Source organism: Denticeps clupeoides, chromosome 11, assembly GCF_900700375.1.
Source record: "Denticeps clupeoides chromosome 11, fDenClu1.1, whole genome shotgun sequence".
Classification (NCBI taxonomy): domain Eukaryota; kingdom Metazoa; phylum Chordata; class Actinopteri; order Clupeiformes; family Denticipitidae; genus Denticeps; species Denticeps clupeoides.
In genome coordinates this window covers 18,402,635-18,419,631 of record NC_041717.1, presented here as the reverse complement: position 1 = coordinate 18,419,631, position 16,997 = coordinate 18,402,635, and the positions used below count along the sequence as shown (strand labels likewise).

Here is a 16,997-nt window from a genome sequence, read left to right as displayed (position 1 = left end):
GAATAAGATCTCGACCTGGGCCTGTGCGTATTGTGTTGCGGAAGAGGATTAGCGTTATCGTCCTTTATTTTTAACTCCCAAGGCTTCTGTTACGAACGCACCAGATGTTACGGACAGATATCTGAGAGACAGTCTTCATCACTCTTGAAATCAGGGTGGGCGTCGCCGCGTCACTGTTGCAACTGTCCACCCTGGGGACGAGCAGAGAGGACAAGACGCCGTGCATTACGATGCCATTTAACATACTCATCCAAAAAGTCACCAGCTTGTTTAATGGCCTGACATTTTCCAAAAGGTCACGGCCTTTGCTGCTTCTTGTCTCCGATGTCAATGTCTTCCAATGTTTTGACCCCAGTTTTCAATAACCTCAAGTCCGGTGGCCACGTTTTCACTGGTTTTAGGGGCAGAAGGAGGAAGGAACCAGTCAAAATGTTCCACCTGTCTTATATTTTGATTTGCCTTCTTCCTGCTTTCCCGTCCGTGAGCGTCCATTCACATGACGCCTGGTGCAGTTTGCTCGACTCAGCCGGGTCCTCTGTTCGGGTTGTGCAGTAGATGGATTTGCTATGGATTTGCGGAATGCTATTTGGAAAAATCATTATTTTAGACATGCGCTTTAGTTTTAAACACTGAAAAAAAATAACTGGAGTCATCAACAGAATTGAGTTGAATTCCTTGTTCTTTACCTCCAGTGCTTCTTTAGCATCTCTGTCTCTGGCTAGGTGCTTGAAGTGTGCGTATGGTATTTAATTCTGCATCTATGTGCATCAGTCACCTATTGTGCAAGTTGTCCCACTTAAAAAGTGTACTTTTCATCATAGGTACACTTCAACTGTGAGAGACAGAATGTAAAAAAAAATACCATCACATTGTATGATTTTTAAAGAATGTATTTGTATTTTGCCCCACTGTATTTATTGTAGTATATTTTGGATGAAGACCACAAACTAGGGTGGTAGGTTACATTGGGATGCACAGCTTTGATGCATTTACAGTATATGCACGACTAGAAGCAGTTGAGCAAAGTCTGTAACATAATTATAATATAAACAATATTCTATACTAGCTGTTTTTTTTTATTTGTTTGTATTTTATTTAGTATTATTTTCCCCCCAAAATAATACATGTCTGATGTTCACCACTGATGATTTCTTTTTGTTCCTTAGAATAGAAGTGGACAGTTTTTTTTTGGTGATATTGCAACTTTACAAGAAGTGTGCAGATGGTTAAGCTTGTGCTGCTGTTAGGCTGGACATTAATCTTCGGCTCTAAAAGGTGGTTTGTCATCATCTTTGTTACCCTGTGGGGACCTTCACTGTGCTCTCGTCTCTTCCCTGAGGTTTATGATCAACAGGTAATACAAAAACAAAAAAATGAGTGTCTTCTCTTGTAAAAGTGGAGATGTTCACTCTAAGTAGGTGCTACTAATATACATAATTAAGCAAAAAACGGAAAATATAAAAATACATTATTTTACCTTCCTAATTTTGTATGAAAGAGCATTCTTTGAAATGTCTTAATATTTCAAAACATGTAATATAGCCGTTCTCTTTGGATTCACTCAACTATTCCAGAATGCCCATAACTAGTCACCAACAAGGCAATCTCCTGATTTTTTTATTTCCTTTCCTGTTGAAACAGTACAAAACCATATATGGTGATGAATACTGAAGTAAAGTGATTGTCATTGTGAATAACTGCAGCACAGCACAGCACAGCACACAATGAAACGTGTCTTTACATCACCTTGTATTCCCAGGCAGTCTCCTATCCAGGTACTAACCAGGCTCGACCCTGCTTCCTCAATCGGACGAGATTGGGCATTCTCTGGGTGGTATGGCCATAAGCAAAAGTGAAAGTGACGTGATTAACACTGTGAAACACTGCAGCACAGCACATGGTGCACACTTCTGCATTTAACCCATCGCCTTTAGTGAGTAGTGGGCAGCCATGAAAGGCGCCCAGGGAGCAGTGTGTGGGGACGGTGCTTTGCTCAGTGGCACCATGGCAGTTTGGGATTTGAGCCGATTATGGGTACCTGCTAGGCCAACCTCTGCCCCAACCACTGGTGCTGACCTCTGTATTAGATTGACATTACATTTACATTTACAGCATTTATCAGACGCCCTTATCCAGAGCAACCTAAAAGTGAAAGTGAAGCACAGCACACGGTGCAATTTATCCTCTGCATTTAACCCATCACCCTGAGTGAGCAGTGGGCAGCCATGACAGGCGCCCGGGGAGCAGTGTGTGGGGACGGTGCTTTGCTCAGTGGCACCTCAGTGGCACCTTGGCGGATCAGGATTTGAACCGGCAACCTTCTGATTACGGGGCCGCTTCCTTAACCGCTAGGCCACCACTGCCCCAAAAACCCCAAAAAGTGTCTTGGTAGCAAGTGGGATTTGAACCTGGGTCTTCTGGTTCACAGGAAAGTGTGTTAGCCACTAGGCTACTACCACCCCCACCATTATAATAGAAAAAACCTGCCTTAAATAAATATATGAGATGATATGATGTTAAAAAAAATTATCTGAGGGGCTGAAAAAATGAAGGACTTCAAGATCATCATGGAAGCTGCAGATGGATTTGGATTCATGGGCTAATGCTGCTCAGACACCAATCTGATTTACCCAGCCTGGGCCACCGAGGGACGGTGTCTGATGCTGAAAGACCCAAAACACCCAGTGATCTCAGGAATATCGCTGAGGACACGTCCCAGGGCGTTCTAGGGTCTTTCAGTAATCATTTAGAGGCAGTGCGCATTATTTTGTTGAATCAGAACTGAGTGCTTTCCTTGTGTTTGCAGTGGATGTGGCGTCACTTTAGCCAAATGGCATGAAGCTGATGACTCCACTGGATGAGAACGAAGTCGGAAAAACCATGCATTTGAAATGTCGCTAGTAAACTAACTTGCACGTCTTCCATGCACCGACTACCAAGTTCTTCTCTTAACATGCAGTGCCCAAAACCGATCTGCATCTGGTTACATGCATGACTTACTACTGGACCACTGAGGTGATCTGTAATCCCACTGAAACACACTGTGGAGAATAAGACCAGAGTTTTTGCCAATTTTTTCCCCATCTCAAGTCTATCTGCAGCATATTGGCATCGAGAGCGGGAGACTTTCAAAAGCATCAAGTCATGATAACCACACCCCTACCTCACCTCGTCTCTCCTCTTGTGCTTCTGGGAGCTGCTTTTGTGGTGATCCAGGGGATATTGGACCAAAGGCCAGGGTTAAGGATTCATCCCCAGCTGCTGAATAGGACTATCTGCGATCTGCCTGGCTGAGCCGGTGCCCGTTTGAAATGGGAGAGTAATGGGCAGTGAGCTCAGGGCTGACAGGCCCTGAAAAGCCTTGTTCACACTCACTACACCTGTCATCCATCACACTTCCTGCTGATACGGAAAGATAGGCCAGGCTGTCCTACGGCAAGCCGCAAGGCACGCGCCAGGTTCTGACGGGATACGTTCACCCGCTGTTTTTTCCCTGGGTACGGGAGCGAGGACGAGTTCACAGCTTGATAATGATAATGCATGCAATCCGCAATCATGCAATCTTAGTATCACCGTTTTACCTAATTTAATAATATGGGTCAGTTTCCGGTTCCCATGTTACACCTGCTCCTAGAAGAGTTTTTGAATTGAGAACTTCATTGAGGTTCTAATACTCAATCTGCTGGAGATGATCAGTGATTGTAACAGCGAACGGCCACAAAAACCATGAAGAAAGGGAAATGAAAAAGAGCATGGACCCCGCTCATTCATTACCCATGTTGAGTACTGCTACTGGTGTTTTTGTCACTGTCATTGGCCCTGATTGATTATGGATTAGCGACCTCGCCTGACCCCGACCACCGCTCTCGCTTGCTTTTGGACTGACGGATCTTCTCAGTAGCAGTTCCAATTTGGATGGACTGCACTTCCAGATTTGATCGCTGCCAGGCCCCAGATCCTGATATGAGATATTAGCGCTGTTTTTGCTTATTGGTCACAAACCATTGTACACTGGGAGCACAACTACAGCCGAACAGTGTATTATCCACTCCAGTCAACTCCATAGATCCAAATCCATCTGCAGCTTCCTTGGTGGGATTGATGGCCTTTGTGTTTTTCATCATATCATCTGATATATTATAAGGCCAGATTTTTTTTCTTTTATGGATTGAAGGAGTTAGCAGAGCAACTGGCAAATGGTAAATGTGTTTTTTTGGTGCCACCAGGAATGATTTCGGCCTCCACTGGAGGCCAGTAGACCGCACTGGCAGCTGTGTGCCAACAAAAAGATTTACAGCGGCAGAGCCATTGATAATAATTGATAATTATTATCATAATAATAATTATAACATAATACAGGTATTGACCTAAGCATGTCCGGTCTTGAAGCTTCAGTGGATCATATGAGATGAAATGGAAATATGGAGGTTTAGTAAGAACAAAAAAACATTTTCCCCCCTCATTTTATACAGTATATAGCAGCTGAGCTGCCAAAACATTGTGTCAAGGGAGGGCAGCACTCTTTGTCACTTGCTCGGTGGGAGCAGCTGACTCAGGCAGGAAAAAGCGGCACAGAAAGGTTGAGAAGAGCATGTTCTCCTTTCCTCCGGAGAAGACCGGGAGATCTACTAACACAAGTCTTCTAAATCCAGGTTCTATTAGTTCAGAGTAAGCTGCATGTGGACAGCATCTTCACGTTTCTCCATATCTGAGACATATTTTTGACTCACAGAGACGAATTTAGTCAGCATTCTCGTGAGAGAATCTTAATCTCAATATATTTGGATCTGGAGAATCCAAATATAAATGCCTGTGCAAAAAGAATGATGGAAGTAGGCGGCCAGAGAGTGCACGGTCCCTTTCAAAGAACTATAAATTTGATTGATTTTTTACTTAAGTGAATATATGGGTGAAATGGGAATAGAGGATCGGCCAGTTACACTCTTAGATTAATAAGCAGCAGTTACACAAACACACACACACACACACACACACACACACACAATATTATAATGCCATTTCATACAAGCATATATGGGAAATAGGACACTTCTAGCACACTTTCAGCCTCTCATCAGGGAATAGCGTGTCCTTCTGAAATCACGTGCACTTATTGATGGCCTTATTCATTAAGTTAGAGGCACTTAATGAATGAATTATGCAGGACGTGTGGGGACTTTACGGACAGTCCATCGTCTCCGCTTCTGCTGTCAGGTGGGCCGTTGAGAGAGATTTTCTGCTCACTTCCATATGGTGCCTTGAAAAAAAGCTTTGAACAATGAGAACCTGGATTCATGAACGCTTCTTCCATTTTTCTTCATTTCCTGAAATGACCTAGTCTATACATTTTCTTGTAAAACCCCAGTCTCTAAAAAGAAGATTATTTACCGGATAAATTCAGTTTCTTGGCTCCATGAAATGTCCTGAAATGAACAGCTTCTTCCCTGCAACCATCCAGGTCTTTAATAATAAGGACTGTGTGGTGTCGTGGCCCTAGTGACCCCTAAACAGTTGGTTGTTGCCGAGAATTTGGTGGCTAGAGTTTCAAATGTCTTTTTCCCCTCTGATATAATTTACGCTGTGTTCCTTTTGTCCATCTCTACATGTTTTTTTTGCGTATAACCTGTACAGAGCTTTTCTATTCACCTGATTTTGTCCATTTGCCATTTGTCATTGTGATACAGAGCACAGCACATGGTGTCACCGCGAAATGCGTCCTCTGCATTCAACCCATCGTCACCGTTGGTGAGAAGTGGGCAGCCATTAAAGGCGCCCGGGGAGCAGTGTGTGGGGACGGTACCTTGATCTTGGGGACGTCAGTGGTACCTTGGCGGCTCGGGATTTGAACCCACGGCCCTTCGGTTACGAGTCCACCTCCTTTCCCGCTGGGCCACCAGGTCATCCAGCTTGACAGAAGGACAACAGGAAAAAAAAAACATCGGATGTAGCCAGGGTCCTGCAACAGCACTCTGACAGCCCCAAATATGAGGCATAAGGCCGACCTCAGATGACTGCAGCTTGTCGTAGAGTGGACCCCCGAACTACAGTACTCTCACAGGGGGCAATCTAGGCGTGTCCAGGACTGCAGAACTGCAGGATGTCATTTTCACCCACACTCACGTGTTTCCACGGCATTATTTTTTACATTCGGCAGGGTTCCGGGGGTTCAATTTTTTTTTCTAGCGCTTTGATACAAATGCGTAAATCTGGTCATCATGTTCGTGTCCTGCGTTCTCCCGTGCCCTACTTCTAAGACATCTCCACTCGTTGGTTCCCAGTAACAGGGAACTGGTTGCCTAGCGATTAAGGAAGTCACGGGTTCAAATGAGGCCTCCTTGATCAAAGCACTGCTCCCCGGGCACCTATCGTGGCTGCTCACTGCTCACCAAGGGTGATGGGTTAAATGCAGAGGACACATTTTGTTGTGTGTCACCGTGTGCTGCGCTAAACTGTGTAGCACAATGACAAGTGACACTTTCACTTCATTAACCGGACTGAGATCTGACCCACCGGTGGCCAGTGTATTCTGCTTCATGTGTGTTCGAACTCAGTCCACGAGGAGTCCACCTCGCTTTGTTTACATGTGTAAATAAGTGTAATATTTCAACATTAATGGCAGCAGCAAAGCACTTTAATACCAGTGCTTTTAAGAAATGCTAAAAGCCGGTGGCAGATGGTACAGGGGATATTCCTTGCATCACGGGGCTCACATTACAAATCCCAGCATTGTTTGTTTAAGCCGTCTGCAGATGGGAGTCTGTATCTGATTGGCCGTGCCTCTTCGTAGGAGGAAGTGGTTGGGCTGAAGGTCCAACTGAACTTAATAAGACCCACAAATCCCCTCTGGGCCTGTTCAGATCATAACCTGCCAGTGTGGAGCAGTGGAAAGACTGATGGTCTGTAGAAATTACCAGGCATCTTTCATAATGGACACACACTACTTACGCTCGAGCAGAACCCACAGTTTATGATGCATATCAGTTCTCAGATCAGATGCACGGCACACAAAATGCAGTCTAAAGTGGCCATTCTGCTGCGTTTTATCCACCAATCCCCAGCAGACACTTGCAAACCTATAGCATTTCAGCATTTAAGCGGGTCTTAGCCACATTATTTTAGGTTCTTGCTTACATAATGTACACCGACACACACACACACACACACACCAGCTTGGAGGACATATTGAATTCACCTTTCTTTTCAGCCAGGTCCAGCTCTCATCAGAAGCCCATTGTTTCAGACGGACTGGGTGAGATGAGGAAAGCACTTGTGTGTCCATCTTTAGATTCATTGACTCAAGGGACACAATGAGCTCTTGCACACCTTCTGTTTCTATTTGGCTTTGTCCCTCTGTTTCTGTTACACACTCTCTCACACACACACACACACACACACACTTTTTTACATCTTTGTCGGGACATTGTGTAACTACTAGCAATGTATACCTGAAGTTAAGTTCAGCGTGTTGGATGTTGTGCTTATTGCATCAACATAATGACATGGACTTTCTGGGCTCGTGAGATTTTGGCGTAACCCGGGCCAACTGCAAAACGAAGCCAGTGTGTGGTCGTGTGTGTCGGGACGGGATTTAAATGTCAGGATGTTCCTGTGGTTTAATTAGCATCAGAGTGTTTTTTCTGCACTCTTAGCAGAAACAAACCGAGTTACAGAACCGCTGCCCTTTTTGGGCGGATCTGTTGCCCTTTAATGCATAATAGTCATTTTGATCCCAGGATAAAATGTGTGTGTGTGTGTGTGTGTGTAGTTTCCCCCCATCAGGACCATGCTGAGCTGTTGATGGGATGCAACCTCTCTTGGTTTAATGACTGCACCACTTGTGCCGGCGGTTTTGCTGTGACGTTAAGCTCTTGGTTGTAAAGCCACTCTTTGACTTTCCAGCTGCATGTTGGGTATTCGCAAACACGCAGCACCGAGGCTTGAGCTCCAACACATTATGTGTGTGTGTGTGTGTGTGTGTGTGTGTGTGTCAGGGCCAGTGCTCGCTGGCCTTGATAAACACGGTCTCTTGGGGCTATGTAGGGATTACCAAAGCAGCTGGGAGTATGAGCAAAATCTAATGAAGCTAATCTTTCCTTCCACCCTCCTCTCCTCCATGCCTGTTAGCATCTCATGTGGTGGCTGTGGTGATGCTGTCAATGGCCTTTAGTAGCCGAACTTGCTCTGCTAATCCCTAGAAGATAGCAGGGGATTTCTGTCCATGTCCCTGCACCCTCACATGGTTTTCAAAGTTTGTTTTGTTCTGACCACCCATCACTTTGTCAAACGCTCAACCTCTGCTAGAATGTATTGGAATTGAATTCTAATTGCTTTCTCTCAGGTTTCATGCTCGCAATGAACTTTAGTTTGAATCTCTACACTGTAAATTTTTGTTTTTACGGATTTTTCAGTGCCATTCATAGTCTGTGGCTGTGTGGAATCTTTGAACATGAATATTTCCTTGCATTTAGCATTTTAATTTACTTTATTACTTGAATATCTTTTATCTATGCACATTTCAGGATGCATGTCACGGTTTGTTATACTATGCATGTACTATGCATGTGATGAATAAGAAACCTTGAATTTTGAACTTCAGTCGACTTCATGTAGTTTAGTCTGGAAACAGAAGGCATGGAAAGTAAAGCAAAGGAAATGAGAGAGAGAGAGAGAGAGAGGTTTATTCACAAAAAAAGAAAAGCTGTTCTCTCGTTCAGTTCCACTTCAGGATAGTCTTCCTGTCATTGTAAGGGTCATCTTGTCTGGGTGCAGATATAATAAAAACATGGTCACATAATAAACAGTGTGCAAAGGGTTTCTTTCATATATATACAGGATGCATGTACACACACATAAACTGTATAATAAATACACACACACATATACACAAACCTAATTACTGAATAAAAAGGGATAACTGCTGATATAAGCTTGATGCCGCGATGCATAAACCATTTCTTCAATAAAACTGTGCCTTGTGGGGACAGCAGAATCCTTGTTTATACAGTACATTCTTGAAGTTACCCTGTTGTCTTCTTTCAGCTTCGCCAGAGCGGATCAACCAGTTTGTTCACACAAAAGACTTGTCAAAAGTTTTACACCAGATGATCTTCCTGATGCAACCCAACCCATTTACCCGGAAACTCGCGGTCTGGGTCTGAAGTTACTATAAGAATTAAAAGTAAAACGTAATTTTTCCAGCTCTCCACTGAAACAAATCACATACATTTCTGAATCAATGGCAAGATGCTGTAAACGATTCTTACCAAACATGAGAGTGCATAGCATTTTTGTGGCTGACTGTAATAATAAATGTATATCTGCATATAAAACAACACATGGAGAGAGGAGATAAATTAATGTTTATTAATGCATGGATTAAATTATAATGTTTAAAACTTGCACATATAAACGTAGATCTGTCAAACTTCACACTCTTGAATTTCAACATTATTTTTGAAAAGAAGTTGGGGCACGCATGCTTATTGATCCCCCTTTCTGAGGAAATTCGGATCTGCTGTCCAGTTAGAGTAGCATTTACTGCCTGAAGCAGGCAGCGCGTCTCACTGCATTACAAATTTCCACACTTCTGCTGGAGAGACCTCCTAATTTTCACACATATTACTGTGTTTGCATAACAATATGTCTACACGCTGTTCTCCCTGGAAATATCGTCCAGGTGAAGAAAATGGAACGAAAATGGCAAACAGGCCATCTGCACTCTCCATCTGAAAATTAGACGTTCCCCAGAAGTTCAGGCTCAAAAATGAGATTATGCACCTTTAATCACATGTAATAACATGTGACATCGCCAGGTGAACTGAGTATACACAGGGTGGGGCGCACAGGAGTGCACAGGGTGGGGCGACTGATGTGAAGTGAAGACTGTAGTTTCGGGGGGGGGCGGGGGTTTGCAAACATCGCATGTGTGCGGATGGGGGGGGTGAACGTTTTCCCGTTTTAGAGGAAAAAGTTCTTGCGTGAAAGCAGCCTCACTCGTGGCGGATTGGAAAGTGAAAGTGATTGTGAAACCCTGCAGCACAGCACACGGTGACACAGTGAAATGTGTCCTCTGCTTTTAACCATCACTCTTGGTGAGCAGTGGGCAGCCATGGCAGGCTTCCTTATAACCGCTAGGCCACCGCTGCCCCACCGCTGGGGAATCTCATTTATTTATGTATGTTAAGTAGTGGCAGCCGTTAAACAATTATCAGATAGTTGTCAGATGTATGTTTTTTGTGCACGACTGTGATGTAATTTCAATCATCCAAAATGAGGAAGTAGAGCGGTAAGTCACCTTGTCTAAGTTATCTAAGTTTAAACTGAAATTGTGCCAGATTTCAAACCTTGTTATCAGAGTGCTTTTACTTTTGATACTTGGCAAATGCTTAAATAGTTTTACCCAAGTTCACATTTAAATGGAGCATTTTGGAGTAACGTGGTATTTGTACTTCATCCACGACTACCATATTTACATTTTTTACATTTACTAGACACACAGCGACATACACAAACACAGCATGCGGTTTCACGCCGACAGACAGACTGATTTTAAGGGGATGCGAATTCAGCAAACTGCCGAGTGTCATAAAACACAAACGCTCGGTGCGTAATCAAAAGCATATGAGCTGGCGTATCATACTTAGCAGAGACCTCTGTGATTGTAATAACACTTTAGAATGTGATAGCACCTTCAAGCCCCCGAAGTAGCGGGTGCAGACGAGATGCCTGATGGATATCTGTGTGTCTGCTGCTGTCCTGCACCTTTCCCACAGTTTGAGCTTTTATCATTCTCAGCAAGACAGAAGTGTGGACCGAACTGTCTGTCACTTTCCCCCAGTCGGTGCATTTAAAAATGCAGTCGGTGCATTTAAAAAAAAAAATTATTCTATCACCTCCGAAACATTGCCCAATGCTCTCCGCTTCTGTCATTTAATGATACTCAAACAATATAAATGTTGGTTTGGTCCCATAGCATCTGTAAACATATTAAGGGCTTATACAGAATCTGACAGATCACCTTGGAAAACTAACGAATGAATGGATGAAAGGGCTGTATGGACAATATTATATTTGTCACAGGTCTGTGTCACAGGTGTGCCCATTACTAAACATATTGTCATGATATTTAAGCGAAGATCCTTTGTAATGAAAAAGGGTTGCTACGTTTATTTGTATATTTATTAAAAAATGAAACAATGTTGACAATGTATGAAAAGTTACTTTTTTTTTGTGAGGTGTAAAAATATTCTGAATGCATTATTGTTTATGTACTATGACATTTCCATTGGTATATATTTGACCCAGCCCTGATCATTCAGATCTTGAGAGAGAATTTTCAGGATCAGGGCAATTACTGAATTCCACTGTGTTTTCATATGCAGCAGCACTGTCACCAGTGCGACAGATGGAAGAAGATTTCTGTCAGCAGACCAGCATCTGAACTGTATTCGTTTCTCTTTACGCTTTCTTTGTCTCAGTCTTCTGAAGGAAGTAGCAGAAGTCCCTCACTGTTTTCTCTCCCCTCTCTAGGGTCAAGCTAAAAGAGGGCATGGCCTTCTTAGGGGCTCGCCCAAGCAACCCCACGCTGTGGATGGTAAGCCAGGACGTCCGAAAAGAAGGTCATCATGTTGTGACTCTACACTGCCGACGGAAAGAATCCATCTACGGACAGAGGTGAGGCTGCTGTTTCAAATTCAAATTCAAATTTTATTTGTCACATACACAGTCATACACGGTATGATGTGCAGTGAAATGCTTTCTGCAACTGCTACAGACCACAGTATTGCAAATGTTGCAAGTAAACAATGAATCAATATGCAAATATTGCAAACATAACCAAATATTACACTTTTACGTCTTTAACATAAAATATGTGTAACTGGTAGGGTGAAGGTGTGCAAATGGGTTACAGACAATGTTTAAAGAAAAGAGAAAAAGAGGCATAAAAAAAAAAAAGAGCAGTAAGGTAAAAAGCGCAGAGTGATTTTGTGCAAAGTAATTTTGTGCAAGTGGTTTTGTGCAAAGTGATTTGTGCAAAAGAGTCCGGAGTGATTGGAGGTGAAAGTGTATGAGTTCTATGTACTGTTGTTGAGAGCTTGGACAGCCTGCGGGAAGAAGCTCCTCCTCATTCTCTCTGTGTTGGACTTCAGGGAGCAAAAGCGCTTCCCTGAGAGCAGCAGAGAGAAGAGTCCATTGTTGGGGTGGGTGAGGTCCTTCACTATCTTCCTGGCCCTGGTGCAGCACCGTTTGCTGTAGATAGATTGAAGGTCAGGGAGCTTGGTACGGATGATTCGTTCGGCTGATCGAACCACCCTCTGTAGTGCTCGCCTGTCCTTCATGGTGCTGTTCCCGAACCAGGTTGAGATATTTCCCGTCAGGATGCTCTCTATGGTGCAGGAGTAGAAGTTCCTGAGCACCTTGGAGGGCAGTCTGAAGTCTCTCAGGCGTCTGAGGTGGTAGAGACGCTGCCGGGCCTTTTTCACCACGGTGTTGATGTGACAGGACCATGACAGGTCCTGCGTGATGTAAACACCGAGGTAACGGAAGCTGTCCACTCTCTTACCCTGTGTGGTTTGGGGTACACGGTGGTAGTAGCCTAAATCAAGGGCACTACTGCATGAACCATTGCAACCTTACATGAACCTTAGCCCTGAACTTGATTCAAGACTAGGAACGGTCGAGTCAGCCAGCAGTCTTTTCCATCTGCATGTTGTTCCAGAAGATGGATAAAGGCCACTGTACATGAAGGGGGCGGAGCCTTTTTGCGATGATAACGTTTTACATTCCCAACGTTCGGTCTTAAGCCCTCCGTGCTAATCCAGCATTAAATCCATTTCATACTGACTGACAGCCTGTTGTCCGGCTTACTTCATGAGCAATAATTTTTTTCCACAGTTGAGCATGCTGAGTGCCCATCTACAGCTCCACACCACTGAGCATACCACCACTTAAAAATATATATAGAATTTGTTTTTGGCCATTTCCCATCTGTAAGCGGTCTCTGTACTTAAAATAATCCTATAAATAAGAATTCCGTTCGCCAGATGAAAACAAGTTGCTGTGGTAATTATGGAGGCAGCCTTGTTTGTCATCATTTCCCCTCACAGAACAGGCAACAACTCCATAAATCAGAGTTTTGAAGTGACAGGTGTAATTTGGTTCTCTTAATGGATCATTGGCACAGCTATGAACACCTAGTCAAATGAGTGAAAAAGCATTAATTTCTTAACATTCCAATTCATGTTTATTGCGCTTAAACTCATAATTACAAAATGACATTTACATAAGTGCAAAATAATGTCACAGGTCACCCAGAATACTTTCTCAGAGCAAATGAAAGAATTCAACAACCGATGTAAACAGTGGTGCCCTAGACCCATAATTGCCGGTTCAAATCCTGACGCGCCAAGGTGCCACTGAGGTGCCACTGAGTGACTGCTGTCTTCAGTGTATGGCCGGTTTTTTATTGCCTCAGACACTTTCATTACAGTTCAAGAATTAAAACATTGCATATTTCTGGCACCATGTTGGACTATTTAATACCAACCTTGCTCTCACACCTATTGGACTTTTCTTGGACAAATCTCCCAATGAGACATACTGTTTCTGATTTTTGTCTCATGAGGTGTGTTGACCTGCATTTTTGGTAGGTGGAAAAGGCTAAATTCAGTTTAATACAGTTTGTTTGTATGAATGGACAGCTGTCCATTCATGAAGCTCTTCAGATCACATGTGGAGAGATGACTCCAGGGACGCAGAGGGATAGAAAGTCTCTGTCCTTTTTAAAGGTATCTATCGGCTCACACTGGTACAATTTTATTGTATATTATACAGGTCCATATAAAGATTTACATAAAGCACTCACACACACATACACACAAAATACTACTCTTACGGACAGTGACAGAACTTAATTCCTTTACATTTAGGCATGGTTATTGACTGAGAGAATTACAGGTAGTAACATGATAGTAACATAAGAGCAAAGGATGATTTAAGAAAGGATTCTCTCTCTTAGTTTAATGCAAAACAAATGTGCTTTGCTATAATGTTTTCAGTGATAATTGTTTATAGTGCATTCTGCCCATGAACTTTATTTCTGGCCAGGATGACGCATCGTAAACTTAAATGTCAGCCGGCATAATGGCATTGGGTGCAAATGCAAGGAGAAAGGCATTTATTTAAAAGTAATACCAAGTAATGACACTGAAAGTGACCAAGTAATGACACTGAAACACTATATGAAGGGGAGGAAATGAGGAACATGTAGGACAACTTATGCAATCATGGTGGAAAATAAGGGAATAAGTCATGTGTCTAAATAGCAGCCACTGGTAGCAGGCGGCCACTAGGGCAGGGATGTGACAAGAAGCAAGACTTAATTGTGGTTGTTAATAATTCCACTGGGATGCTCAGGAGAGACCTGCATGTCCACAAGCCATACTGCACTATATCAATCAAAAGAAACTGGCATTTCTGCCTGAAAAAATGAAATATGTTCTGGCTGTGTGTGTGTGTCTCTGTTTATATAGTTAGGTTTGTGCTGTTTCAATGAAGGAAATATTTTATATATTTTTTTATTAATTTATATACTTTTATATTAATTTATCCTAAACAGAATTCATTCATTATTTATAGGCATGTTAAAATATATGAATACAAATACAATTTTTTTTTCTGTGTGTTCTGATCTATTGCAGGGATGCAATTAATCATGATTGACTTATTGCAAAATGTGTGATTAATTAGTTAATTTTTAATAAAAGAGATTTACAGCCCCATCATATGTGTGTGTGTGTTTTCAGATCACGTGTGTTTCAGTCCTAGTCTCCACATCGAGACCTCACATCGTTTTTTCCTCATATGGAGAAACCATATGTTTTGTACCAGTTGGCCAATTAGCCGGTTAACAAGTTTAAATTTAGGTCTTATACCATCATCCAAGAATGATGAGCTGCATGTTCAGTCCAGAGAAATTAATTCTCTGTCTGCTTCATTCAACACTCTGTAGATTCATCCAGAATTAGTCCATGAATCAACTGAATCATGAATCTTTTTTTTGTAATCTACATCTGGTATGAATCTGTTTTTGTCAGCACGTTTTTGTGGGCATCTGGTTGGATGCGGTTTGGAGATCACAGAGAAACACTGAATCAGCCTGGTGTGATTACAATAGTGAAGTGTTTTGGGTCGTGTTTCCATGGTGAAGTCCTCCCTGCTCTGTTCAGTAGTGTGATTGGTGGATAGAGTGTGCTGTTCCTGCCTTGAAGATGGGGTTTTGGTGTAAATCTACGTCATTAGTACTCTATTTAATTATGTTCACATAATTATATCTGTGATCGTTTTTGTACTAACATCAAGGATCTTGCATCTACAGTGGAGGAAATAATTATTTGACCCCTCGCTGATTTTGTAAGTTTGTCCAATGACGAAGAAATGAAAAGTCTCAGAACAGTATCATTTTAATGGTAGGTTTATTTTAACAGTGACAGATAGCACATCAAAAGGAAAATTGAAAAAATAACTTTAAATAAAACATAGAAACTGATTTTCATTTCATTGAGTGAAATAAGTATTTGAACCCTCTAACAAAAAAAAGAGGCTGTCTCTGTGCAACTTTGAGCTTCAACTCCCTCCATAGGTTTTCTATTGGATTAAGGTCAGGAGACTGACTAGGACACTCCATGACCTTAATGTGCTTCTTCTTGAGTCACTCCTTTGTTGCCTTTGCTGTATGTTTTGGGTCGTTGTTGTGCTAGAACATCCATCCACGACCCATTTTCTATTTCCTGGCAGAGGGAAGGTTGTCGCTCAGGATTTTATGATACATGGCTCTGTCCATTTTCCCGTTGATGTGGTGAAGTTGTCCTGTGCCCTTAGCAGAAAAACACCCCAAAAAGCAAAATGTTTCCACCTCCATGCTTGACAGTGGGGACGGTGTTTTGGGGGTCATAGGCAGCATTTTTCTTCCTTCAAACACGGCGAGTTGAGTTAATGCCAAAGAGCTCAAATTTGGTCTCATCTGACCACAGCACCTTCTCCCAGTCACTGTCTGAATCATTCAGGTGTTCATTGGCAAGCTTCAGACAGGCCTGCACATGTGCCTTCTTGAGCAGGGGGACCTTGCAAGCACTGCACGATTTTAATCCATTGAGGTGTAATGTGTTTCCAATGGCTTTCTTGGTGACTGTGGTTCCAGCTACTTTGAGGTCCTTAACTAACTCCTCCCGTGTAGTTCTAGGATGATTTCTCACCTTTCTCAGAATCATTGAGACCCTGCGAGGTGAGATCTTGCATGGAGCCCCAGACCGAGGTCAATTGATGGTCATTTTGTGCTCCTTCCATTTTCGAACAATTGCAGCAACAGTTCTCACCTTCTCTCCCAGCTTCTTGCTAATGGTTTTGTATCCCATTCCAGCCTTGTGCAGGTCTACAATTTTGTCTCTGACATCCTTGGACAGCTCTTTGGTCTTTCCCATGTTGGAGAGTTTGGAGTCTGCCTGATTGATTGATTCTGTGGACAGGTGTCTTTTATACAGGTGACTAGTTAAGACTGGTGTCTTTAATGAGGGTGACTAGTTGAGTAGGCGTGTCTAACCACTCTGTGGGAGCCAGAACTCTTAATGGTTGGTAGGGGTTCAAATACTTATTTCACTCAATGAAATGCAAATCAGTTTTTTATCTTTCTGTCACTGTTAAAATAAACCTACCATTAAAATGATACTGTTTCATTTCTTTGTCATTGGACAAACTTACAAAATCAAGTCAAATAATTATTTCCTCCACTGTATATTCATGTTGGAGAGCAACATGAATGTGTTTGGTATGTTTGATGTCTGAAGTAATACACCTGTGACACCATGTGACAGCGAATGCCCATTCCAGGGTCTGATCACTACAGGAGGTTGAATGACAGAATTTCACAAATTTGGCACAGAAAGCATGTATTTTGTGGAATTGCACACCTTGTACCAACCCTGTGTGCAGAACACATACAT

At 42.6% G+C, this 16,997-nt stretch overlaps 1 protein-coding gene across 1 annotated transcript in view; it reads left to right on the top strand.

The window, feature by feature from the left end:
• The window catches only part of LOC114799718 (transmembrane protein 132C), a 111,846-nt gene that overhangs the window by 42,555 nt on the left and 52,294 nt on the right, over window positions 1-16,997 (top strand). Inside the window, exon 3 of the mRNA XM_028996527.1 lies at window positions 11,530-11,673. Within this exon, the coding sequence (XP_028852360.1) occupies window positions 11,530-11,673 (144 nt within the window). The remainder of the gene's footprint in view (window positions 1-11,529; window positions 11,674-16,997) is intronic.